A 27,824-nucleotide genomic window follows, 5' to 3' on the forward strand; every position below is an offset into this window, starting at 1 on the left:
TCAAAATTTAAGATATTTCATTACAGGAAGCATCCCTTGCAAAATCTTCTCCCCTGCATTCCAGAAAGGATCATCTGTGCTGGGTTATGCACTTCAAGGTTTCCTGCAGGCATCACCCACCAGACCAGTCAGTCTCAGCATCTTAATTGATAATCATGGACAATACAGAGAAATCAAATGTTATCTTTACATACTGCATAGACCTAACATTTTGCACTCAAGGTTAATTGACAGTTTGCTCTCATGACACTTACATCACCACTCCCCTTAACCCTACCCCATCCAGGACACTGGTGTCCCTCAGAATCCAAGTCCAGCTAATGCAGCTTTAATTGGGATCTTCCAACTCTATGGCTCTGTGCTATACTACACCAAGTATTTGCCCACTAGATCTTCAGAGCTTATTTTTGCTACTTAGTAATTACTAAACAATTCCATGCAAAAAGCCTTCAACAATTAAACAAAATACGCTGCAGATAATTTCTTTTATTCTTCCACAGATCTGGGTGTCACTGATGAAAGCAGAAGTTGTTGCTTCTTTGGAGAACATAAACAAATTGACATTTCAAGTGTGAACTCCATCAGAAATTGAACATTTTTCAGAATAACAGCATTTTTCAAAAATGCAAAATGAAATGGAGAGAACATGGAGAAACAAACACACGCTTACACAAGAGACAACATGAAGTACAGGAAATGATTCAATGGCAAATTTGACATTCATAAAAAGAGTGGAAGTCATGACAAAATTCACAAGAATGAGCAGGTGCAGAAAGTGTCAATCATGGAATGGGTTCAGAGGCAAATGTACCTTGAAGAACGAAAAGCTGGCAAAGTGGCAGATGACAGAACCTGGAAGAAAAAGTGCAGGGTGGCACAAATTGCAGACTGTCATCTCAGTAGAACATTCACATGGAAATTACCTCTAACAGCATAACAGTCCGACCACGTTCCACTCATCCTGCACTATCAGCAGCTCCTTAAAAAGGTCTGAAGTTATTCAAGACAATGTAGAGATGCTAATATTGGATTGGGGTGGGCACAACACCAAGGGTTACTTGGAATCATAAGCTTTCAGAGTGCTGCTCCTTCATCAGGTGAGTAAACTTGTTTCACTTTAACCTGGTGTTGTGAGACTTCTGACTGTAAAGTTATTCAAGACAGTACAACGGTTAGACTGCTATTAGGTCCCAAATAGGTCAACCAATAGGGAGTTTGAGATTATGCAAGTGGACAGAACTGTGTCTTTATTCCAATCATTAAGTCATCTTACACTGTCATGCAACCATCCTATTTTCTTTCTCACTGAAGAAATGTCTGTGTATGCATGTGCCAATATTTATTTTTTTCTCTTTGTTGTGTTTAGTTTTTTTTCAAAAAAACACACTTCATCTGAAATATCTTCCAGTTCTAGCAAAGGGTTCACAACACAAATATTAATCTCCATGCAGAAAAAGACAAGTTGCGCTTACATGTTTCCAAAAGTTCAAAACAACACTTGGCTAGATAAGAGCAGATCTTTAGTTGAGTACCTAGAAATTTACAGGTAATTTGTATTTACAAGAAACTTATGTTATCATTCACCTCAAGATGCCAGTTAGTAATATGGTTTTATTTTGAAAACAAATCTCTCTAAACATGATCAGCAAGTAATGTGGCACAAACACATTCAAGGAAAACAATTTCAAGGAAGATTAGATATCAAATACATGTGCCAATTTATTTCAAGTCATTTGTGACAGAAAGGAATATAATTCAAAGTTTAAGAGCAGCTTACGGTTCCAACTATCAGCAAAACAAAATCTTCACTAATGTGATAATCTCTGGTCCAGAATCCAGCAGGCTAACTGATTTGTACGTTTTCATAATAAATTGCCACGTCCTCATTTGTTTTCTTGTGGTAGGAAGGTTGTATCTTCTTTGGTATAAATGTAATTACATTACAATGGAAACTGTCTATATAAAAGTTATAAGTACAGACATGGGAACTTATAATGGAACATTGTGACAAGTACTGCCAATCTAAACCTTAATACAACATTTAAAGATATTACAGATTTTGTCATCAAGAGACACTCCAGCCATTAGCTGGCTAGAGTGGATGATTTTTGTTCTTGCATATTGCTGACAAAATAGGCAAGGTCTCCAATGTAAGCAAACAACATGACCTTTGAAGCAGTGAGTTTTATTAATTTGAAAAGCAGAAAATAGTGGTGTGTCACTTGACAGGATTTGCAAGTTATGTTCAGATGTGGATTTCTATAAGTGTGATTTAAAAATATAGTTTCATTATAATAATGGAGCCAGTTCTGCTATAAATACATTGTGTCAAAGCTGTTTATACTAGTTGTTGACTGGGAGAAAATAATCCTAAAGGTAATGGTGCTGCACAGAACAGGTGTTAAACGGTGATTCCCTGCAGCATCAGGAAATTGCTAGTATAAAAGCAAGATACTTTCCAATATTTTTGCTCTGTTGACTAAATTGAGAAAATCTTCTCATTTGCAGCTCAGGGAGGGTGACCAATGAGATGATATCATTTTGTGAACAATTTTCTGATGTAGGTTCAACAGTTGGTCATCTTTCCTTAAGTTAGCTACCAAAAGGTTCAAACTCAGAATCCCTACAGTGCAGAAGGAAGCCATTCGGCCCATCAAGTCTCCACTGACAATAATCCCACCCAAGCCCTATCCCTGTAACCCCATAACACTTAGGTTAGGTGGATTGGACATGCTAAATTGCCCCTGTGCACCTTCAGATAATTAATTAAAATTACTCACCCACTAGCTGATTTCAAAATACCTGGGTATATAAAGTACAAAAATCTAGATCATGTAAGGAAAAAAATAAACAGGAAAGTACAGTATTACATATCAAAAATTGCAATGTTTAACAGGTTATGAATAAAATCATAAGGCTTGGTCAGAGTTCCATAAAAGGAGGAGAGGAAATCAAAAGTTTAGGGCCTCAGCAGATTACCCAGAGAAAGATGGGGGGGGGGGGGGGCGGGGTGGGGGGGAACCAAAATATAAAAGGAATTTGAAATAGGCAACAAATTTAAAAATTGTGGGATGAAGGAGAGAAAAACCTTCATCTTTTCACAATAAAGAGTAGCTCAAAGTCTTTGCACATGAGATAACGAAAAAGCAGACAGTAATTCATTTACCAGACCATAAAAGATTAAGTAATCATAAAATTAACAATGTTTCCATTCTGTAGAATACATGGAAAAGATATTGAACAAAGAAAATGCTGGAAAATCTCAGCAGATCTGGCAGCGTCTGCTAGGAGAGAAAAGAACTGACACTGGACAAAGGGTCATCTAGACTCAAAAAAATATTAAAAAGTATTAAAATAAAGATATTAATCTCAGTCCAAAATGTTGCACTTGTACAGGATTGCATAAATGTAGACCGTCGCCTTAAAATACATCAGTTGAAAATAACGGGCACTATTGTTCCAATTTGTGTAGCTTCAGGTATTCAGTTGTTTCCCCATGTAGAAAAGAGTTCCCATGGTGTTTTATCTAGTTTGAAAAATATTCCATAATGTTGGTATAGTATAATCAGTAAAATATCAGTGCTTTTGCCTCAAACTACATGAGTAAAAGTCAAGCATCTTAAACTGTTGATTTCACACTTCCAAGGAAGACAACCTGTCAATGCATACATATTTAAACACTGTAGATGAGGTAATGAAAGCTGGAGGGCACACCTGTTGACACTACCTTGTTGCATTATTATTTAAAAGGAGGATCACTATCAAAACCAGTATCCAATCTACAGTTAAGTATCTAAACAACCAGAGCTGTGACGTTGTATTTCTTCATTTAACACTACTAAAAAGTCACAAAATAAATTAGACAAACGATTACTTGATAATCAGTAGAAAATTAGTAGTTTAAACCTTGGGAAGAGGCATTGCAACTCAGCTTCAAACTTAGCAGACAAGATTTCTTTGTTACATAGTTCTGAAGACTAAAATTCAAAATACCTGCCAAGTTATTTACTTAACCACAAAATACAATCCAGCCTACGTGTGGTAGCAGACTGTTGAATTGCCTATTTTCCCAACCTCCATTTCAAATCATAAACTATAAGACAGAACACATCAGGATGAAATTACAATTAAATCACCGCACAAACTGTTAATCTCCCTTTTCTAATGTTGACATACCTGTACATTCCCCAACATTTGTTTTTATTCAAAACAAGTAAAATGCAAAATGAAGGTCAATGGGGATAGAATGTCATTTCTTTTCTACTAAACACCTTCCTAACATTCACAATGGAAAATGCCAAATTGTCCTTTGCCTGATTCAAGGATGGCATCGACTCAGCATCATGAGTTTCTGCTGTGGGTCTTCTTATGACTGAACAGGTGGACTGTTGACTTGCAGATCATTGAGCGTATGAGGCAGGATATCCCATGAGGTGTGAGATTGATAGCACAGGATTTGGTTTCTTTTCTTTCCTTCTCTGCCACTGCTCTGCCTCATCATAAAGATATTGGGACTGTGATGCAGCTTGATGGACAAGTTGTCACCATTCAGAATGATTGGTAGCAAACTCTTCTCACGTTATTGTCAACGTTGCTGCGCTTAAAGACCTTCCTCTTTGAAGCATTTTCTTTGCCCTCTCCTGGAATGTTGCCCGTGGAAAGTTAGTACAACAGGACCTGGCTAAACAGTGGCTGACAAACCAACCGGAGATAACCAATACTGTGTGAACATTGAATTATTCTCCTTTCTTCCAACTCCTCACTCGTACAATTTTTCCTCTCAAAATGGTAGTAATTCAAATGGCATCAGGGTGAAATTATAATAAAAACTCCATCCACGATGTTATTTTGACTTGTAAAAATCTTTTCATGCCTGCATTTTTAACACATGCAGGTTCTGAAAATAAATAAGGACAATAAAGTTCAGGGAAGTCCTTTTCATCATCAATTGGTGAGCATTGCTGCCTACAATGGTAAGGATTAGAAAAAAAAAGGTGTCAGGAAGTGACATTAACACCACAAAGTTCTCGTGATCAGCTTCGCATTATTTAGGGAGACTTGCACGTAAAAGGAGGAATCTGGACATTTTGAAAAGGGCAGACGTTTGATACTCTTCAAAATGTATTATGAAATAAACCATCCATGTTTTGAACCAAGCTTTGCCATGCTTATTATCTTGATCAGCTTTACAGAACTGTTATGGCACCAGAGGCCATTCAGCCCATCTCATCTGCACTGGCTCTCTGAATGAGCAATTCACTTAGTGGCATCATCCTGCCTTCTCCTCACTGCAAAATCTTCCTTCAGGAAAGGAAATCTGCTATCCCAACCTGGTCTGGCCTACTTGTGGACGCCTCTTAAATGCCCTAGGGCTTGGGTGGGATTGTTGTCGGTGAAAGTTTGATAGACCAAATGGCCTCCTTCTGCACCTGTAGGGATTTGACGAGTCTATGAGAAATGGCCTAGCAAGCCACTCAGTTCAAGGGTAATTAAGGATGGGTAATAAATGCTGCTCCAGCCAGCAACACCCACATCCTATGAACAAATTTTTAAAAAGACCAAGATTAAAGACTTCATTTGCCAATTACTTCACGTCTGTGCCTGCTAGTTCTGAATCCTTCCATGAACAGAAAGGGATTTTGCAACCCCTCCCCCACAACCACCCCCCCCCCCAAAATCAACTTTGTCCAGTCCCTTCAATTTTAAAATCAAATCTCCTCTCACCCTTCTTTTTACCACCCCCCCCCCCCCCCCCACAGGGGAGCAGTCCTAACTTCTCCAATCCATTTTCATACCTGAAGTTATTCATCCCTAGAGCCATTTTCCTGAATTTTCCCTGCACTCCCTCCAACACCTTCACATCGTTCCTAAAAAGTGTGACACCAGGAAAAGGCCAAAAGACTCCAGATAAAAGGCAGAACTAGCATCATACACAAGTTTAACGCAACTGCTTAGCTCTTGTACTCTATGCCCCTAATAATGAAGCCTATGGTGCTGTATGCTTTATCAATCATGCTCTCAATGTGTCTGGCCACCTTTGATGACTTCCACACAGATTCCTGTCCCTGTACTCATGTTAGAATTGTGTCCTTCATTTTATATTGTCTTACTATAGTCTTCCTATCAAAAAAAAAATCAATCACTTCACACTTCTCCACATTGGGAGGACATGCAGCAGACTAAGAACATTCTTGTCTATGACCTTAAGTTCTATACTATCATAACGCTTTGCGTCAACTGCAAATACTGAAATTATGCACCATGGTTTAGGCCACCAATATACATTTGCTCAAGTGCAAGTCATCAAGTGATCTAATTGACAATGTTATTAAAGAGGTTAATTGGATAACAAGAGAAATTATTTCTTCTGTTTGGAGCAGGTTTGGCAGGGGGTAGGGAAATCAGTGGCGGAAGGGGTTGTTGTTCCAAAATGAGGATGAGGAACCTTATGTTAGAGCTAGGCTGTTCAAGGTAGATAATCAGGAAGCACTTCTTCAAACAAAGACAATTGTAAATCTGGAACTCCTGAAAAAAGCTGTGGAAGCTGGAAACCAATTATAAATTCAAAATAGTATGATTTCTGTTGGGCAAGTGCACTGAGGGTTATTGAATAAAAGGTGGCCAAGAATAGAATTAAAATTCCATTCTTAAGATGATCAGTCAAGATCTAACCAGGATAAGTTAGACTGGTTGAATGGCATCCTTTGGTTCCTCTGACAAATGCTTTAAATGTGTTCAAACCAGTTTGTTCTTTGTGAAAGCATCGCCTAGGAGATATGACCAGGCCCATTTCCTCACACGTGCATATTTTCCTACCGGTGCTCTATAAAAGACCGGACGCGAATAATGCTTGTTTTTCTATATCCTTCAAGTAGCAAACTATATTCTACATAAATAAAAATAATTTAAAAAAACATGAATTGCTGACTACCTGAAATTTAAGTAGAAAATACTGGAGACATACAGCAACATTCTCGTCATCTGATGCAGTACTAAAGCAAGTCATCTCCACTGAAATGATAAGCTGGGAGGAAATTTAACGAATGTGTCCAAAATCATTTTGTAGAATTTCAAGAAATACAAGTTCACAAACCTAGATGATCTTTTATTACTTCCAGATCACAATTATACAATACCAGGCAGAAGTCCCATAATCATAGGGTAACATTTTAAGGTTGGCACATGGAGAGTTGACATGTACAGGGGCTGCTCCATGAGGTATCAAGCATGGTAGAATTGGGTTTAGCAGAGCACCAATGTCTCAGAAGTCAGAGGGCCCCATGTCCTGCCCAACAGGCAGAACAGTTTATTTCTCTCTCTCTCTCTTCTATCCTATTCACACCAGTCTATAAATTGAGGCCATTGATCACTTACAATCCTTAACATGTAAGTCACCCAAAGCCCTGCCAGCTGAACAACAAAATCTCATCCATATAATTTTACACTCCCCTCAACTTCAGAGTTCTGCCCATAAACTGTTCCAATCACTTGTGGGATTAATTATGCCACTGAACAAAAGGGACCACCAATGTCAGGCCCAAATTATAGCAGAATAAGACTTTGTTCTTAAATTTTCAGGGAATATAATGTGCTAGTTATTCAAGGTTCTTTTGTTCTTTTCAGGATATTTGACTGAATTTAATCAACTTTGCAGCTGTACCAGGGACTAATCCAACAAACTAGTTTAACATCTCACAGAAGAGAATCAACTGGTATTGCCTTCAAGAGTAAATTTTAACTGCATCAGTCTTGCAAATTTGATTATTCCAACTGAATTAGTTCTCCAGTTAGCCAAAAGGAGAACCGATTTGTAACCAACTCCCAGCACACAAAACAACAAAAATGCTAATTTTCAATATTTCACAGTAATAACTGCTTGACCTCAAGAGTCGGTGAAAACTGTAGAGAAAATTGCAACAGATCGCTGAAGTCATTTCTAAATGTCCAGCTAACAGAGGAAACAATGGGTTCATCAAGTTGACTTTTAAAAAAAGCCTCAAGTTCAATCCTCAAAACTGATGCATTATTCAACTTTTGGCACAGAAGATTACACTTATTCCAAAATCCCAACACTGCTCCGAGGGAATTGAAATCAGATAACACTTCTTCCAGGTCATGATCAGAACAAGCTACATTGCATACCAATCATTTTAATGAACTAGCCATCTATAAAAGGATAACGCTGATCAGTAGTTAAATTCAACCTATCCAGAAGTAAACAATTCTAATGCCTAGCTTAACAGCAGCTTTGTCTAAAAAGAGAGATAGAATAAAATTTGCAGCCCAGCGATTGATCTGCAGTACTGGTACGAAATAATTTACATACTTGGGATAGAAGCGTCATCGCCTTATTACAAAGCATAATCATAAACATGAAACTCAAAATCATCTTGTAACATTTTGAACGGTACCTTTAACTCAAAGTGTAGAATTCTGGATAACACGGAGACAAGTCAACGTTATCAGGTTGCCAATAAGGAGAAAAGTCAAATGGAAGTTTACTGCAGTTCAATGGCCTTTGACCCAGAAGCAATAGTTGTCATTACTCCAAATAATTGGGGACCATATAATTGTCACGTTTGTCAAAGGACAGAGTTTATTTCATTTATAAAGAATTCTGAACAGAAGAAAAATTGGTCTTGTAAAATTGTAAATTTTTTAGATAAAAAATACTTTCCACCTGACCTGGTAACCCTTACTCTGGATGCTGTGCCAACTTGAAGTTAAATTACAGAACCCATATGGCACACAGACAAAAAAGAGAGGAGAAAGCTGGAAACAGGAGAGGTGGTCAACAAGCAAAATCAGAGGTGGAATCCTGAGTGGTTGGAAAACGCATTTTGGAAATGAAAGAAACAATCCTAACGATTGAATGCCAAGAATCAGCCATAACCGTGTGAAGGTAAAGACGGTTCTGGTGGAATAATGCCATCCCACCACTTGTCTGTAATTTCCACCAATTCAGACTAGCAGTGAAATTACAAAAAAGTGAAAGCTTGTCTGGTAATTTCTTCACTTAGGGTGGGGTGGGTCATTCTGTAAATTGTGTTACTTTGTTTAATGAATCCCTCCACAGGGACTGTAACAGCAGTAGACTTATCAAATTCAATGCATCTTCCTTACGAAGTGTTCAGTTTTTCTACACTTACATGCTGACTATGCTAGTGACAGAAATATCCTTAGATTGTTTTTTTTATTTCCGTTTCCTTCATTCATTCACAGGATATGGGTATCACTGGCAGGGTATTGCTCATCAAGGGATGATGAGATGCCTTGTGGAACTATTATGATTTGTTTGTTGAAGGTACTCCCACAGAGCTGTTAAGCAGGGAGTTCCAGGATTTTATCCCAATAAGGCCTCTGACAAGGTCCCCCGTGGCAGACTGATGCAGAAGGTGACGTTGCATGGGATCAGAGGTGAGCTGGCAAGGTGGATACAGAACTGGCTCGGTCATAGAAGACAGAAGGTAGCAGTGGAAGGGTGTGTTTCTGAATGAGGGGCTGCGAAAGCAGCATTCCTCAGGGAGCAGTGCTGGGACCTTTGCTGTTCGTAATATATATATTAAAAATGATCTGAAAGAAAACGTAACGGGTTTGATTAATAAGTTTGCGGATGACACAAAGGTTGGTGGATTTGCTGTTAGCAATGAGGACCAGAAGACATAGATCAGTTGGAGACTTGGGTGGAGAGGTGGCAGATGGTGTTTAATCTGGACAGATGTGAGGTAATGCATTTGGGAAGGTTTAATAAAGATAGGAAATATACAGTAAATGGTAGAACCTGCAAGCGTATTGCTAGGCAGAGGGATGTGGGTATACAGATCACAAAGTGGCAATGCAGGTGGAGAAGGTAATCAAGGAGGCATACAGCATGCTTGCCTTCGTAGGCCAGGGCATTGAGCTTAAAAATCTGTAAGTTCTGTTGCAGCTTTATAGAACCTTAGTTAGGCCGCACTTGGAATATAGTGTTCAATTCTGGTCATCACACTACCAGAAGGATGTGGAGGCTTTGGAGAGAGTACAGAAAAGATTTACTAGGATGTTGCCTGGCATGGAGGGCATTAGCTATGAGGAGAGGTTGGAGAAACTTGGTTTGTTCTCACTGGAACGATGGAAGTTGAGGAGCGACCTGATAAAAGTCTAAGACTATGAGGCACATGGACAGTGTATAGTCAGAAGATTTTTCCCAAAGGTAGAAGAGTCAATTACTAGGGGGTATAGGTTTAAGGTGCAAGAGGCAAGGTTTAAAAAGATTTTTTTTTTTAAAAAAACACAGGATGGTGGGTGCCTGGAACTCACTGCAAGGGGAGGTAGTAGAAACAGATACAATAGTGAGTTTTAAGGGGCGTCTTGACAAATACGTGACAAGAATGGGAACAGAGGGGTACAGTCCCTGGAAGGGTAAGAGGGTTTTAGTTCAGTTGGGTAGCATGGTCTGTGCAGGCTTGGGGGCCCGAAGGGCCTGTCCCTGTGCTGTAATTTATTTTGTTCATTGATGAAGGAAGAGCAATATATTCTCTGCTAAGGATAGTGTCCAGAACAAGATAGCAGCGATCCCATGCACCTTGTGAGGTTGTCCTTCAGTTGGTCAACGTCATAGGTTTGGAAGGTGCTGTCAAAGAAACTTCAAGTTGCTGTCATGCTTCCTGTGGATGCTACAGGAAGAAATGCCTTTATCCAAACCAGCAAGAATGTGAAATCCACTGGCATGGGGCAGTATTTGAGGTAGTGAGGAATAAAGAGTAATATTGAGAGTGAGAAGAGAATGGAAGGGATGGACTCGTTGCAAATGGTCTGTTTCTGTGCTGTATGGTCCAAGTAATTTTATTTAACACATTGTAGCCACATTGCAGTAGTGGCAAACACAATTTGCATTCTGTGCAAATCTGGTTTTCACAACTTGTTTAAACATCACCCCAGAAGACAACCTCATCCTCAAAAACACCTGCTGGAGGAGTCAAGGAGCTCCCACACTCTTAAAATTAAGCTGGTCCTTTTGGGCACAAGGGGTAATCGGCACATTTTAAAAGATTTTGAGAAGTAAGTTTAAAACTAAAGAAACTAACCATAGTACCCCAAATTAATGAGCAAGTGCTTATTTTCCCTAATGGCCATTTATGAACTGCAGAGGGGTGCAGCTGGTGCAATTGTATTTCAGCTAAGGCTGTGGTTTTGGCAAAGAATGGGGCATCGTGTCTAAAGGAACAATAGCGAATGAGTACATAAATGTGAAAGTGTTCAAAGAGCATTAGTATTCTTCTGTTATTATTTGCATTAGTATCAGATATGCACAGTATTGACTCACATCTTCCTGAACCTGAGAGCTCTGAGATCTATTTAGTGTAGGTGGAGAGGGAGGGATGAGGTAGAATGCTACTTGCAGCACATGGTCTTTGAAAATTGGTATCAACCAGCTTTCCAAATCAAACAGCATTAAGTCACCACAAGTGAGGGGATAGTTTTTAAAGGAATGTTTAAATTAATGTTTTAAAACACTGCCACGGGGTTCATGTGGCATGATGCAAATGAGCACCCAAGAACACAAGAAAAACTTCTCAAAACAAGAAGAAAAAAATGCCAATTTCACCCAAAATGAAATTTTTTTTTCTGTTTAGCACACACCATGTGCTTTAAAATATTTTTAGCATGCATTCATAGACATTCATACTATAACTTATCTTCCCTGAACTGCTTTGAGTTTATGAAACTAAAGATCAGTCATCTAACACGTTATTGACATCATACATACTCTCGGAAGATGACGCAAATGCATTATTTGCACACAAAGTGTAACGTTTCCCACACGTACATGGAGCTTTGCATATGGCTCTGCCCTTCTTTGGCAAGCTGGTTGATAGATTTCAAAGATCATACGCTGCAAGTAGCATTCTACCTCAACCCTCCCCATCCACCTACACTAAATAGATCTCAGGTCCAGAAAGATACAAATCAATACTGTGCATGTCTGATACTAATGCAAATAATAACAGAAGAATACTAACACTCTTTCAACATTTTCACATTTGCATACTCATTTGCTATTATTTGCTCCTTTAGACATGATGTCCCATTCTTTGCTGAAATACAATTGCACCGGCTGCACTCCTCTGCAGTTCATAAATGGAAATTTTCATGATGAATCTAGACATGGAAACAATGAGCCATTTGAATGTGAAAATCACTGTAGCTCGAATCTTTGCCCAACATGTACACACATTCAAGTAGGTCTCACTGGGACTAGGTTAAATGCACTAGGATCAAATACCTGACAGTTTGCCTCAGCTATTCCAATCTGTGATGTGCCCTTTTAATACTAACACTACAGAATTTAAAAACTGAACAGTATCTTACACCATTACTTCGTACTACATAATAATCTAATGAGTCATTGAAAGAAACAAAGTCAAAATTAAAAAGTGACCACTGAGCAGCTGCACAAAGCACCAGCTCCAGGAGAAGGGACATTAAGTCTAAAGGAGCAAATTGGAACATGGATAGACAATATTGAGAAGAAAAGGAATAAATGGCACTGAACAAGTGTACAAATGTAAAAATGATAAAAACAAAGGATAAAGTTCACCAACATTTCATTTTGTCATTTGCACCACAGAGAGATCACCCCTTTTCTGATAGAGGAGCTATTTGATGCAGAAATACACAAAAAAAGCTCAGAACAATATTTCAATGAAGCAAAACTAAAAGTCTGTTCACAGATAATTTCCTTCTCACTGCAAAACACATTCACGAAAGGGAATAAAGTGGAGGAGCAGAAAAAGGAAATTAAATTTAATGACTTAAAATATTTCAAACTTCACAAGTTTAAACATCTGAAAATTATACAGCCAGAAAAGTCAAATTACTGGTTTATTATAACTCTTAAAGATCATGTTACAACATGAGATTACTTGCTGTAGATGAAAGTTGATAAACTGCCTTTGGCCAAACCATATTGCTACGTGGCTGTTATTTTCAAGAAGTCTACGTGCAGTCTCTTCATAATAGTAGAACACTGCAGTTCTTGCCCTGGCAGCACATGATCAACATCCAAACTTTTTCAAGTGATAAGCAAACCAACTGCATACATTTTGGGCATTGATAGGATGATACATTAGGGAAAACGCATTGCGTCTGAGCAAATCAAGTGGCGACACAACTTTGCAATAAAGTAGTCAGGTTTAACTGCATTTGAATTAAACTTCTTGAAACATGAAATCAAAACTGCCTACAGTAAATTTGATGTGGATATGCCAGCGTTGGACTGGGGTAAACATAGTAAAAAGTAAAAACCTGGTGTTGTCAGACTTTTTACAGTAAATTTGCCTTCCGTATTTAAATGTACCTCAAGGAAAATCCAGGGAAGTGCAAGAGGATGACCAGGGAAAGAGTGGGGTCCATCCAAGACCAAAGGACGTGTGTGGTGCCAGAGGACATGGGCGAGATCTTAGTGAATATTTTTCATCTGTATTTACAAAGGAGAAAGATAATGTCACTGGAAATTTCAGTTGGGATGGTGAAATTCTAGAGTACATTGACGCTGATAAGGAGGAGGTATTAGATGTTTTAACAGGCATAAAGGTGGATAAATCCTCAGGGCCTGATGAAATGTGTCCAGGCTGCTATAGGAAGCAAGGGAGGAGATTGCAGGGACCCTGGCAGAGATCTTTAAATCTTCACTGGCCACTGGTGAAGTCATGATGTGGAGATGCTGGTGTTGGACTGGGGTAAACACAGTCAGAAGTCTCACAACACCAGGTTAAAGTCCAAAAGGTTTATTTGGAGGCTGTTGCTACCAAATAAACTTGTTGGACTTTAAGCTGGTGTTGTGAGACTTCTCATGGGTGAAGTGCCAGATGACTAGAGTAGAGCTAATGTGGAACCTTCATTCAAGAAGGGCACTAGGGATAAGTCAAGTTATTACAGACCAATTTAGTGTTTAGTTTCAGTGGCAGGTAAACAATTTGAAAAAAACTGAGGGACTGGGTAAATCAACACCTGGAAAGGCAAGGATTGATCAGAGATAATCAGCACAGGTGATCCTGTCTAACTTGAAAAGGTACATAATATATTGATGAGGATAGTGCAGTTGATGTACATGATATGGACTTCAGTAAGGCCTTTGACAAGGTCGCTCATGGAAGGCCGGTCCTAAAGATTTGTGCCCATGGGAAATTGGCTGGTTAAGAGGGCGATTCTAGAGGGCTGTTTTTATGATGGGAAGCCTGTGGCCAGTGTACAATAGTGATCAGTGCTGGGACCCTTGCTAATTGTTATATACATTACCAACTTGGATGTGAATGTAGAAGATATAAGTTTGCAGATGACAAAAATGGCTGTTGTTTATAGTGAGAAGGATAGTCTACAGACTGATATATCTTAGCTGCTAAGTTGGGCAGAGCAATGGCAGATGATGTTTAATCTTGATAAGTGTGAAGTAATGCATTTTGGGAGGTCAAATAAGGATAGGATAGAATATACACAATGAACAGTAGGGCCCTCAGGAGAATCAAGGAACAAATGAACCTTGTGTACAAGTGAAGGTGGCAGCACAGGTAGATACGGAGAAGGCGGCATATGGAATGCTTGCCTTCATTAGCTGGGGGCTTTGAATATAGGAGCAGGGAGGCATTGGTACAACTTAATAAAACATTGGTTAGGCCACAGATGGAGTATCGTATGCAGTTCTGACTGCCACTATATTGGAAGGACATGATTGCACTGGAGAGGGTACAGAGGAGACTCACCAGGATGTCACATAGGATAGAAAGTTTCAGTTATAAGGAGAGACTGAATAGGCTGCATTTGTTTTCCCTGGAGCAGAGGAGACAAAAGGGCAATCTGATAGAGTTATACAAAATTACGAGGGGCATAGATAGGGTAGATTGTAAAAATCTTTTCCTGATGGCAGAGGCATCTAAGACCAGAGGGCACAGGTTTAAGGTGAGGACTAAGTGGTTTAGAGGGGATCTGGGGAAAAAAAACAAATCACCCAGAAGGTAGTGGAAATGTGAGATGTGCTGCCTGGGACGGTGGCAGAGGCAGGTACTCACATTTAAGCAGCATTTGGATGAGCAGTTAAAATCACCAAGGCATAGTTGGCTATGCTTCAAGACCTGGTTAATGGGATTATTTGATAGTCAGAATAGACATGGTGGGCTGATGGGCTGTTTCTGCACTGGATAACTTCACAAGGCATTACGTACAAGTGCTTGAAAGCCAGGCTGCAGCATTAACTGCTTTATTTGATTTTCTCAGGCAAGAACGGGGGAAAAAAAAAGGGCATTTCAGTAAGTAAAAGTATGGTTCGCAAATCATTTCCACTTGCAAATACTGGGCTGAAAGCTTGCCTTTTGATCTAATAAAAAGCAAGTTGTAGCCAAGTCTACAAAAGAAAGTCTGGCAATTCAAGCTCAGCTGAGTACTCCAAACAGTTTTTGTCCCTGTCGTATATTAGAAGTTAAAGTGGATTTTTTTTTAAAAACCACTATACCTCTTGCTTCGCACTGCACTTACGGAAAATGCGCAAACTCTAGTTTAGTTCATTCAGGTTGATAACCTTAAAGTTTATTAGTGTCACAAGTAGGTTTACATTAACAGTAATTTCATTGCAGTGTTAAAAAAAATCCCCTCGACACCACACTCTGGGGCCGGAGGGAGAATTTAACATGATCAATGCACCTAAGCAGCAGATCTTTCAGACTGTGAGAGGAAACTGAAACACCTGGAGGAAACCCACGTCAGGACACGGAGAACATACAAACGCCACACAGAAAGTGACCCAAGCTGGGAATCAAACCCAAGTCCCTGGCATTTTGAAGCAGCAGTGCTAACCACTGTGCCATCACACAAAGAACTTTAACCAAGATACTGACTAAAAAAACCCAAAATACCTCCACCCTCAAGTGGAGAGACAATAGCAGATTCTTGAAACAGATGTGGTGAACTCCCAGATCCAATTAGAATATTGTATCAAGTGCCAAGTTCCTTCCTTCCTTAAATGGAAAGGAAAGTCAGTGCAACACTCAAATGTCTACCAGAAATTAATTACAAAGTGATCTATAACAGGATTTGACTTCCACTCTGGTGTAAAAAGTATCCATAAAGTGTGCATAAATTAAAACAATCTTAGGTTTAACCTTATGGTCACAAATGTAACTTTAAAAAAGTTATGTCACGAATAATGAGAATGTCGAGCACAAACTATTTAGTGGAGGTGGGAAGGTTCACGAAAGGAGATTTGGGAAGTTGAGAAAGAAAAGGGGCAGCACGGTGGCACAGTAGTTAGCACTGCTGCCTCACAGCACCAAGGAACCGAGCTCAATTCTAGCCTCGGGTCACTGTGCGTGCACGCAGTGTGTTTCTTCCAGGTGCTCCAGTTTCCTCCCACAGTCCAAAGATGTGCAGGTTAGTTGTATTGACCGTGCTAAATTGCCTGTTAGTTTCCAAAGATGTGTATGGTAGGGGGATTAGTGGGGTAAATACGTGGGATTATGAAGATAGGGTCTGGGTAAGATATTCTTTCGGAGAGTCAGTACCGACTTAAGGGGCCAAATGGCCTCCTTCTGCACTGTCAAGATTCTATGAAAAGAACAAGACAATCATGCCGGGTAGCGATCCGATCAATGATATCCAGAGGATGATTGGAAAAACAGTATATAAGCTTACCAGTGCACCAGCGAGATCACTGTAGGGAAAGTAAAGGTAAACATTCAGATTGTAAGTCTCTTTATATAAATGCACATAGCATTTGTAACAAGGTGGATGAATTGTAAAAATAAAGATGTAGTTGCAAAGTGACTGAAGATGGGGCCCGAATCCTCAAAAGGATATTTAATAGTTCAAAAAGACAGGAAGAAAGAGGAAAGAGATGAGGTGGCTCTTTTAAGGGATGAGGCCAGTACAGTGGTGAGCTATGATCCAGGTTCAGAGTATCAAACATAGAATCAGTTTGGGTGAAGGTAAGAAACAACCAGAGAAGGCAACATTGGTGGGATAGTTTGCCCCGTTGATGGTAACTATACTGTAGGACAGGAGTATAAATAAATTTATAAGAACTTGAAACAAAGGCACAGCAATAGTTACGGGAGATTTGAATCTCCCTAAGAAGAAATAGGAGCAGGAGTAGGCCATCTAGCCCTTCGAGCCTGCCCCGCCATGCAATAAGATCATGGCTGATCTGTCGTGGCTCAGTTCCACATTCCCGCCCTCTCCCCATAACCCTTAATCCCCTCGCTTATCAAAAACCCATCAACCCGCATCTTAAAAATATTTAGCGAGGCAGCCTCCACCACCTCAACGGGCAGAGAATTCCAGAGATTCACCACCCTTTGAGTGAAGAAGTTCCTCCTCAACTCCGTTCTAAACCGCCCCCCCTTTATCTTGAGGCTGTGCCCCCTAGTCCTACTGTCCTTTCTGAGCAGGAAGAGTCTCTCCACCTCTATCCTATCCATCCCATTCATCATCTTATACGTCTCAATGAGATCTCCCCTCATTCTTCTAAACTCTAACGAGTACAAGCCTAGTTTATTCAGCCTCTCCTCATAGCTCAACCCCCTCAACTCCGGAGTATCTACTCAACAGTATCTACCTGGCTTTCCTCTGGGTGCTCAGGTTTACTCCAAAATTTTCTTCAGATATGGGGAATCTAGCGTGGTTTCCAATAAAAACAGGAACTACCATTTAAGATAGAATTTCTTCTATCGAGGGGTTGTTAGTCTTTGGAATTCTCTTCCATAGAAAGCAGTGGGGGCTGAGTCATTGAATCTATTCAAAGCTGTGTTTGGCAGATTTCTGATCAACAAGGGAATCGAGGGTCATGGGAGGGCAGGCAGGAAAGTCGATTTAAGGCCGCAATCTGATCAGCCATCGTCTTATTGAATAAGGAGCAGGCTTTTGGCTTCTACTTGTGATCTTATGAGAATAAAGGAAAATATTGAATGTAAAATATATACACACACAAATCCCATATCTTTTGACTCAAATGCTAAATATTACTGAAGATTAATGGTCAATATTCGGTGTAAAGATGTTATAAAAATAAACAATGATGAGTGCTAGAGAGGACTGCTGTCAAATGTCTACAGGAATAGAATCCTCCAAGTCACAAAGTCAAGAAATAATGCAGCATAAGGCTATTCAACCCATCTGTGCTAGCTTTTGTCATAGAGCAGACCAGTGGGCCAAATTAAATGTCTCTTTCTCCACATCCCAATATCTCCCCAATTTCCTTTCAAAGAAAACCTTAATCTATTAACTCCAACCTATCAAGCCATATCGTCTAAATCCTAATCACTTATTATCTTAACTCTTTTCCCTCTTATTGCTTCTTGTTATTCTGCCAATCCAACACCACAGTAACACTTATTAAAGTGTAATCTATATAGTGATAACTCAGTTTAAAAAGTAAGCCTTGCAAGTTTTCAATTTTTAAACATGAGGAATTCACTTTTGTTTCAACCCAGCTTACTCCTTTTGTTCTGAGAGCATGGAGCTTTGAGCAAGCCAAACATCTGACCAGTCAATAGCAATTTAATTAGAGACAATGATTTAACAGATTGCCTCAAGAGGGGGCACAAAATTACCTATTTTATTTTCCTATTACTGACATGATTCGAGTGATCTGGTGATTTCAAGAGATAATCGTTTTGTAATTATTCCAACTGATCATTGTAGAACACGTGTCATCAAGTGCCAGTCACTTTCGAATACGCTGACAAATAAAGCAGGAGCAGCAAGTGATATTTTTACGGCTTGTAGAGAACTGGGCAGATATACAGCTGATTGTGTTACAACAACCTTCAGGGATATCTCCATAAGACTATGGAGAGATAATCTTGATCAATATGTTCAATCACCGGCTTTGCATTAAAATGACTTTATTTAAACAGTGCTTTTCAAAGTCCATATTGAAAGAGCTAGTTTAATTGTAGATTAGTTTAAATTTTGCATTTAAATGACTGAAGTTAGAGAGTCTGCAAATAGTGTAAAGGCAATTCAAAAGTGAAGTAGTTTAACCAGCTACTTATCCAATGTTAATGTCAATCAACTTCAGGATTTATAATCAGCTTTGAATACTTGATGTTTGAAACTATTCGGAGGATTATCTTCTGAACATATGAAGCCATAATAGCTATCAACTTCCCAGATGAATGGACAGAGTTTTAATGTTTTTTTAAAAAAAGCTACAATTTAGACACAGGATTTTTGCCTTATCCTAGACTGAATTACATTCACTGTCTGTATAAAAAGTGTCCCAATCAACCATCAGCAAAAAGCTGTTAGTAACTCAATTAGATTTAAAGTACCTTACTCAGAGTCTATGGGTAGTCTACATGCAAAATAAAATGCAGGTCATTTTGGCTCAGATGATAGCTTTCTGATCAATTACAGTTCAAACCCCCAAGCCTCAATCCAGGGCTGTCGATTCCAACCAGTGCTGAGAGATTGCAACATTGTGGGAATTATCGAATGCTGTCCTGACTCCAAACTGTTATCCATGGCATGCTGGTTGCACCATGAGTGAGGATGTCAGCACACACACCAGGAATGGTCAGAAGTATGCAGAGTTGGCAGCCCTGACATCACCCTGCAATAGCTGGAGCCTTGAGCTCCAAAAAACGTCCTTTTCTTAACCTTGTACAAATAAACCACCAGTTCAGCAAGAGGTTCCTCTCACCAAACACTGCTTAAAAAATTCAACTGCTTTCGGATTAGTTGCTGATTGTAGACGCTCTTTGTAGTTTCCAATCTCAGGAAAAGAAAGCAATTTTTTTTAAAAAGTGTTGCTGAAGTGTACGGGAAGTTGTGTGACACAATGAAGTTTGCCCTGCCTTTAAGGATTCACCACAGAACACTTGTTCTCAAGTATGGATGCAGTAGTTTGTACTCACTGACAGGGAGAATGAGATGAACACAGAGCAAGGCAAGGTACCAAAAGAGGAAGGATTGAAGATGGGGTGGAATGGGGTCTCAGTACAAGGCTGTAATCACTTATGCTGTTCAACAAGCAAATCTCCTACCTGTACGTCAGTAAGGACCAGTGTAATGCTTTTATTTTGTGGAGGCCCAATGTGCCATTTACGTTTGAACCATCGTAACAAACCAAGAAAATGACTACTGGATAGCAAATGGTATTCAATGGCACAAACTCCACAGTACACAACTCAGCACATGGGTTGTGTGCCTATAGCAAAAATCAATTCCACCACACGACAAGTAATTGAGCTGATCATCAGGGTGCTTAAGTAAAGCTCAGTTGCCTGGACTGCCCTAGACCCCTACAGTACACAGTAAACTGCACAAAATTTATAGTGAGTCTATATCATGTCATACAACTTTTCCAATGAGGCAACAGATCGTCAATCATCAGCAGCAGAAAGGGGAGGAAAGGAGAAAAGGAATAAACAGGCTTTTCTGGCCTAGTTGTCAGTGATTAGCTCATCTATAGTACCAGTCAAAGTAACTCCAAGGCAGCTCAGTGGCTAGCACTGCTGCTTCACAGCATCAGGGACCTGGGTTCAATCACTGTCTGAGAGGAGTCTGTTGTGTTTTCATGGGTTTCCTCCCACCGTCCAAAAGACGTGCTGGTTAGATGCATTGGCCATGCCAAATTCTCTCTCACTTGTCCCGAACATGCCCCAGAGTGTGGCAGCTATGACACTCTGCAAGTGGGGATGCGCTGATGTAGTGGTAATGTCACTGAACTAGAAACCCAGAGGCCCAGACTAATACTATGGTGACATGGGTTCAAATCACATCATGACAGCGGGTAGAGTTTAAGTTCAATCAATAACATTCGAATTATAAGCTAGTCTAACAGCAACCATGAAATGATTCTCAGTTGTTACAAGAACCATTTGGTTCACTAAATGTGCGCAAAGGAAGGAAACAGCCTGAAACATCCTTACCCGGTCTGGCCTACACGTGACTCCAGACCCACAGCAGAGATTGACGTGCCCTATAAAGCCACTATTATCAAACTGCTATGACATTTGTAAGGAATGTAACCAGATGGACCACCTGGCATCAACCTAGGCACCAGGAATGACACCTGCAAACACAGCTTGATAGCACTGTCAGCAACACCTGATGAAGTGTGGAGTAATTGGCCAGGTTGAATTTGTCCTGCTTTGTGAACAGGACATACTTGGGCCATTTTCCACATTGCCAGGTAGATGCCACTGGGGCACAGCTAGTTCCAGAGCACAAATCTTCAGTACCATTGCCAGAACGTTGTCAGGACAGTATTCAGTGTCTTCAGCCATTTCTTGACATCACGTGGGGTGAATCAAATTGACAGAAGATTGGCATCTACAAGGCTGGAGAGCCTGGGAAGAGGCACTGCAGGCTGAAGATGGTTGCAAATTCTTCAGCCTTCTTTTGCGCTGATGTACTGGGCCAACCCATCACTGAGGGCTGGGGTATTTGTAGAGCGGCCACCTCCTGCTTTAACTGTCCAGCATCATTCATGATTGGATGTAGGACTTCAGGGATTGGATATGATCAAGTGGTGGTGGAATACTTAGTCCTGTCTACTGCATTTGTATTGTAGATTCAGGTTAATGCCTTACTTTTTAAGGTATGCCTGGTATGCCCGGTGTATTCAGTGAACCATCTACAATACATATAGTCAAACACAATTCTGTTGTGCCTGATGAATGCCCATCTCAGTTCAAGAATATCATTGCAGGTGTTTCTCAGGGTAGTGTCCAAGGCCCAACTATCTTGAGCTGTTTCATTAAATGACCTTCCCACCATTATAAGGTCAGAAGCAGGAATGTTAACTGATGACTCTTGGCAGATAACAACAATGGCCACAAAAAGCATTGTAATTTGCTAGGAGTGAAGGACATTTCAGATAGCAGGACAATGAGAAATGTTATATCAATGCAAATTCTTCTACACTTCAACTAGGACATTATAGGTTTGAGGAAAAGAAGCTTTGGCAGTGTTAACCAATGATGGCAAAAATGGGAAATGTGGAATTCCTTGAACATGAAAGAATTATAAAAGCCTTAATTCAAGAACATTTGAGAAACATTACAGGGAATAGTACCAAACAAATTTGCAAAGCAATATGTTAGATTTAAGAGCTAATTCATACAATCTAAACAAATACAACAGTAACTGATTTTAAAATAATCATGTGCTGACATACAAACATTGAAATATGCTATTTAGCAAATGAGAGCACAGCTATCAGGAAGTTTTCTTTACACAAAAAGCTATCCTTGCTTGAACAAGATGCCACATCTGGTGGTGAATGTTAATTAATTGCAACAGTTCAAACAGGAACTGGACAAAATCCTTGCCATGGTGAATACCAGCATGTATAAAAACTGGCAAGATATCAGCTCTTTGTATTATGGCCACAACTCCCAAGTTCATGGAGAGAGCGTGAGCGCGCGAGAGAGCCCAGATGTTTTTTCCCCTTGAACTAACCTAGGATACTTGTGTATTGTTTCTCATCCCACACAGACATTACACACTGCAGACAGGGGAGAACTTGAGTTTTGAAGTAATAACTGTTTGGACCAGCCCTTAAGACATAGGCCAATCTTGTTCATCTTTTCACATGTTGCATATGCAAGAGCTTTGTGATAATTCCAATATATTTTTCAGTTGTGTTTTTCTTCCATGATTTTCCTATGTAAAAGTAACTTTCCAAAACAAATCCACATTGCTATACACTTTCAATATCATCTCATCCCATGATCCATGGCTCACGTGGCTTAGATTTCTGTTTTCAATCTGACCATTAAAGAGGTGGTAATGAAATTAAATTATAGTATCTTTCTAATGACTAGAAATGTATTCAGCATCCCCATCTAATTATATTCTTAAAAATAGTATCTGCAACACAAAGCCCAGTCTTCTGACAAGCTTCAAAGTGTGACCATTTGTAATTAAAATCTTAGCTCAAACATAGTGGCACTGGGGTTAAATACCAACTATACAAACAAACAACAGGCCTCCTGTCAGAATCCTAGCAAGAATAAATTGAACAGGCCTGAAAATATATGATTATTAAGCTAGGTGGTTTGATGGTCTGGTGGATTCTGTGCACCAAATTTAACTGGTAGCATGTACTTGGCTGAAAGATAGCTGGGAAAAAAAAGGATGGGGCAGAAAAAAAAGAGAAAATTACATGACCAATATGTTGGAAAGAAGATGATACATGTTTTGCAGTCTTAATCTCAGAGTTGCCAATTAGCATATGATCAGAGAACAGTGACAAGGGGATTAGCAGGGTAAACACTTGGGGTTGCAGAAATCGGGCCTGGATGGGATCATGGTCGGTGCAGACACGATGGGCCAAATGGCCTCCTTCTGTACCATAGGGATTCTATGCAAGACAATCCCTTTGTACCAATAATAAAAATAAATTCAGTATTTATGGAAAAAGTTATTCTTGCTGTAGTTGAAACATACATCCTTCTGATTTCACCCCTTTTTTGCATTTATTTCACACTTTATGACAGTCAGAAAACTGAGGAAGACAAAGTTATGGTGCCTCACCTACACAATTCTATGCTCATGAGTGTATGGGTGCTCCAGCAGTTCCTTTTTAAAACTGACAGGTATACTGTTACTTCATCTTGTAGCTGAGTAGCCTTAACATCAGCAAAACTTAAACTAACTCAAAACCTCAAAAGGAAATTGGTATTGTCAACTTGCACTTCTATTTAAAAATAAATATCATACCAAGATAACACTTTTGTTGATGAATATCAACAGTCGAATACTTTCTAGATAAATGTTTTTGACTCCTTACAAAATAAAAAACAAAATCACATTAATTGCATCAACATTTTCTCCACCGAACTCAGCTTGTGTGTCAATACTTAACATGTCAAATTGTTATAGTGGATGCCTGAATTTCACACCATCTCCAATAGTATTTTGTTTCAGGGAACCTTCACATAATGCATTAGTAATACAAATGTTAAATCTGCCTGAAATGGAACGTTGAATTAAAAAAAAACGCTTTCAAATGGTGAAGTGAAATAAATGCTATTAATTTCAGTTGAGATACTTTCAAACATTCATTTTCAAATTAAATTACATTGCTAAATTTAGTTGCATGTTGTATAGTAGATTAATAGTTTTTCATGCCCTTGTCTAATCTTAAAGTGTCTTAGTGGATAAATTTGTTTTTTCCAAAATGCTGACATGACTGAGATTTGCAATGGAACCTAGGTTTAAATCCTTACTGCCAATATTCAGGTAGTAATAATTTGGCTTTGTACCATTCTATCATGTTCAATCTAAAAAAAAATTAAAACAGTTTCCTTTCATGTCCCTTTCCCTATAAAATCCGAAACAATGGCTTATCGCTAATGACAGAGAGAAGGGAACTCTACTGTAGGGCCAGCCTTACACTAGACAATGTCAGTATATGGCTAGAGATATCACTAAACTTTTTGAATTTGCAACATTTTTCTAGCACACTTCCTCTCCGTCACTGTGGCATAACTACTGGAGTTAAGTGGGGAACAATGACAGCAGACATACAAAATGGTATAATTGCATAAAATTTCATTCATAATTAAAGTTATTATGTAACCCCCCTAAATTTGCAGAACTAATGGTCTCAGCTAAGAACAGTAGAAAGCCATTAATTGGCCCGAGTTTGAGCAGGTAAGAGGAAGAAAGCAAGAAAGGTAAAATTTGCCAGTGGTTCAACTTAGATCGGAAATAGTGAATCATAGACAAGGACATTGCCAAACAGCAATGATCTGAGATCAAACATTCCACTGATAAAGGGTACAGCCTCAGATGAGGACTGGTGCTGGTGTTTGTTGAATGGAACCTTAGTCAAACCTACTGGCTTCAGAAAAGGGGTCAAATGGTGGTTAATGGTGGCAGGGGAGTGGCAAGTATAGGTGATTTTTTCCAGCACAAACCCTGTTAAAGTAAAAGCTTGAAAACAATGCATAAAAGTGTGTCACCATCTCATCAAATAACCAAGTTCAAGGTGGCAACCCTTGCAACCTACACAGTGGGCTCAATTCACAACTGGCACAGCCTGTCAACTTCAACTGGAGCTGTCCATTCTTGACCACAATTTCTTCGTATCCATTTTCAAATACTCAGTTCTCTATTCAGTTGCAGAATAGTGTCAGTTTCATTAGTCAACTCAGTTAACATTACATTAATCTTCTATTAAAATGTTATAACTCCCAACATTAACCACAACCAAAAATTCACAAAACCATGCAAGAGTAAAATTTAAAAGTAACTTTTCATTCAAAACAGACATTTACAAAAACCCTCTGGAAAAACAAGTGGGGAGTTAGACATTTTACAGAATGGCAGTTTCTCCAACGGAATAATAAAGAGCAAGAAAGTCAAAGACAACCCTGATAAAGTTAAAACCCCAAAGACAGGGTAATAAAGAGGAAGAAAATTGCCTCATTATCAGAATCTTCACCATGTTCTGCAACAATCTTCTGATCTTACTAGCATTAGCTGGTTTTCATTTTCTTTTTGCTTAATGTGTACTTCCCACCATCCCAAATTCAAATCGAGTCAACCTCTCCAAATTGGACACAAAGAAAAACTCTTAGCTGACCTTGACTAAACAACATTTTTATCAGCTACAACTTTATGGCCATACACAGCCTTCTTAAATAAATTCAGAGCAGATAGGCAGCTCTTATGTCTGCAACTAAGAGATTTTTAATTTTTTTTTCCTGAAGCCAGTCCACGTATGGGTTTTAATTATTTTGTCTCATTAAATTAGCACTCATCATTCTGGAGGGTTCGAACTTTACAGGCAGCTTTGCGTGACTCCAATCCACAAGCACAACATCTTGGACTTTGAAAGATCTCTCTGTGCGAGTACATTTTGTGTAGGTTCGTACAATCATCCATGTTGTGACTGGCCACGCTGCTATCCCATCAGGATACCATTTACTGAAGGAACTAACTATCCTATCTGGAAATTTCTCTGCTCAGCTGACAAGCTCGTCAATCTCAGGGTTTGTGAATGACTCAGTGCACCAACCCATCGCAGCCCACCCTCCCCCCCTCCCTCGCCGAGGGCAACATTTTAAAGGCGTTAATTGTCTGCTGAGAGTTGCGAAATTCAACAATGTGATTCAACTGTTTCTAGTTATTTAAAAAAAACTTACGCAAACCAGGGCTGGCTTGGCTACAGCGTTTGATGAGGAGAGATACAATATGTATCAAAATGTTTTTAAAAATGTATAATTGAACGACACGGAGTCACTAAGGACAGGGCTGGAAATGAAATCTGTGGCTATGCTGATTTTATTTTAAAAAAAGACAAAACGTGTACGTTTTTAATCTGAATCCTCTTCTTAAAAATAGACCCATTCAGTAATGTAACGAAACTGTTGTTTCTTAGGGCGTCTCTTTTCAGCTCATGTCCGACCCAACCAGCACTTCCGCTAAAACCGCATTGGTTTCCCCATGTGTGTGTGTGTGTGTGTGTGCGTAAAAGAAAATCAATTCCTGTTCCCCCCACCCCCCCTTTGGGAAAGGCCATTCCCGGCTAAGAGCCTCAGATGAAGGTGACTGGGTACCCCGACCCCTTTCCTCCCTCATCTCCAGCAGGGTCTCCCCACCCCCCGCTTGCTTGTCCACTGGGCCCTGGGAATGTGACAGTCAGCTGCGTCTACCCCAGCACCCTCCCAAAAAAAATGACACCGGAGAAACCTCAGAAAATACAGATACACACACACACACACACACACACAGAAAGAGAAAAGAGAGAAAAAAAAATTAAAAAAAAACCAACTTGGCACTCACCTAATCCGGGCGCTACATATATGAAGTAGAGGAATGATGATGACAAGGAGAAGAGGAATAACAGAGCAAACACTGAGCGGTTCGGGATGCGTAAAATTCTCATATTACGCTCTAAAATAAATATGGGAAAAATTGCAGTCGCCCCCCGCCCCGTTAGAGAAAAAAAATTAACAAAATCCCCCCGCAGGCTTTATGGCGAAGAGGTCGGGGGGGAAACGCCAGCGAGGTCGGATTCAAGGGAGGGGGTAGAGCAGGGATAGCGGCAGGAAGGAAACTGCTCTCCGCACTCATGAATAAGGAGGAATCTGCCTTTAAACTGAGGGGGAATGCAGATCTTCCTTCAGCTTATTTTTTTCGAGCACTTCCGGCTGCGAGAGCCGGGACCGCCCTCTTGTTTAGTGAAAGGAAAAGGAAGAATTATGAGTTTCGGACGCAGTAATGCGTTTCCTGTTCGAAAACAATATTTACTTGTGATTAAACACACACCTTTACCCCCCGCCCCTTGTGAAATTGCAGCCTCCCCCTCCCATTCATTTTTTTCAAGGTTAAGGGCTCCCAGTGTCGCCCTTCCTCATTCATGTTGGGAAGGACAATTATTGCAACGCTAACAATTTCATTGGAAATCTACACGTGACGCCAGCTTTCGTTTTCAACCGTGCTTTATTCTCTTAATTGCTGCTCCTGATCTCACCGGGTTTCTAGGTGCCCGGTGTGTGTTTTTTTTGCATTATTCTGCTCATACAACCAGCGCCTCCCGCAAAGAAAAAGTCATTTTTCTTTCCAAAGCGTGGGTGTGGTTTTTCGGATTCCATGCGTCAAAAGCAAATGACACTCCAAAACGTGATTTCCCCTCTTGATAATGACTCAGGGCTCAACGTAAAGGGTGGCACAAACTTCCAGCACGTTTCACTTCAATGAGATCAATCTGGACGAGCCTGTCTGATAAAGGAAATCTTTTTTATAACAACAGCCACGACTTCATAGTAAAACCATCCATGACCGTGCCCCCTGTCGTAACTTCACTTGGTCTGTTCCAAATTTTTTTTAAAGTA

General features: G+C 39.8%; 1 protein-coding gene across 2 annotated transcripts in view; it reads right to left on the minus strand.

Annotated features, from left to right (window-relative positions):
* LOC145353948 (beta-1,4-galactosyltransferase 5-like) overlaps window positions 1-27,144 on the minus strand; it is a 92,609-nt gene extending 65,465 nt beyond the window's left edge. The window contains exon 1 of one of the 2 annotated variants that reach the window (XM_080204968.1): window positions 26,773-27,144. In XM_080204968.1, coding sequence (XP_080061094.1) covers window positions 26,773-26,875 — 103 coding nt within the window. In that variant the 5' untranslated portion in view covers window positions 26,876-27,144. The remainder of the gene's footprint in view (window positions 1-26,772) is intronic. The other variant, XM_080204969.1, reaches the window with a different exon arrangement.
* Between the last annotated feature and the right edge of the window lie 680 nt (window positions 27,145-27,824).

The sequence above is a fragment of the Carcharhinus amblyrhynchos genome, chromosome 16, assembly GCF_965287045.1.
Source record: "Carcharhinus amblyrhynchos chromosome 16, sCarAmb.v2.hapA, whole genome shotgun sequence".
In the NCBI taxonomy this organism is placed as follows: Eukaryota; Metazoa; Chordata; class Chondrichthyes; order Carcharhiniformes; family Carcharhinidae; genus Carcharhinus; species Carcharhinus amblyrhynchos.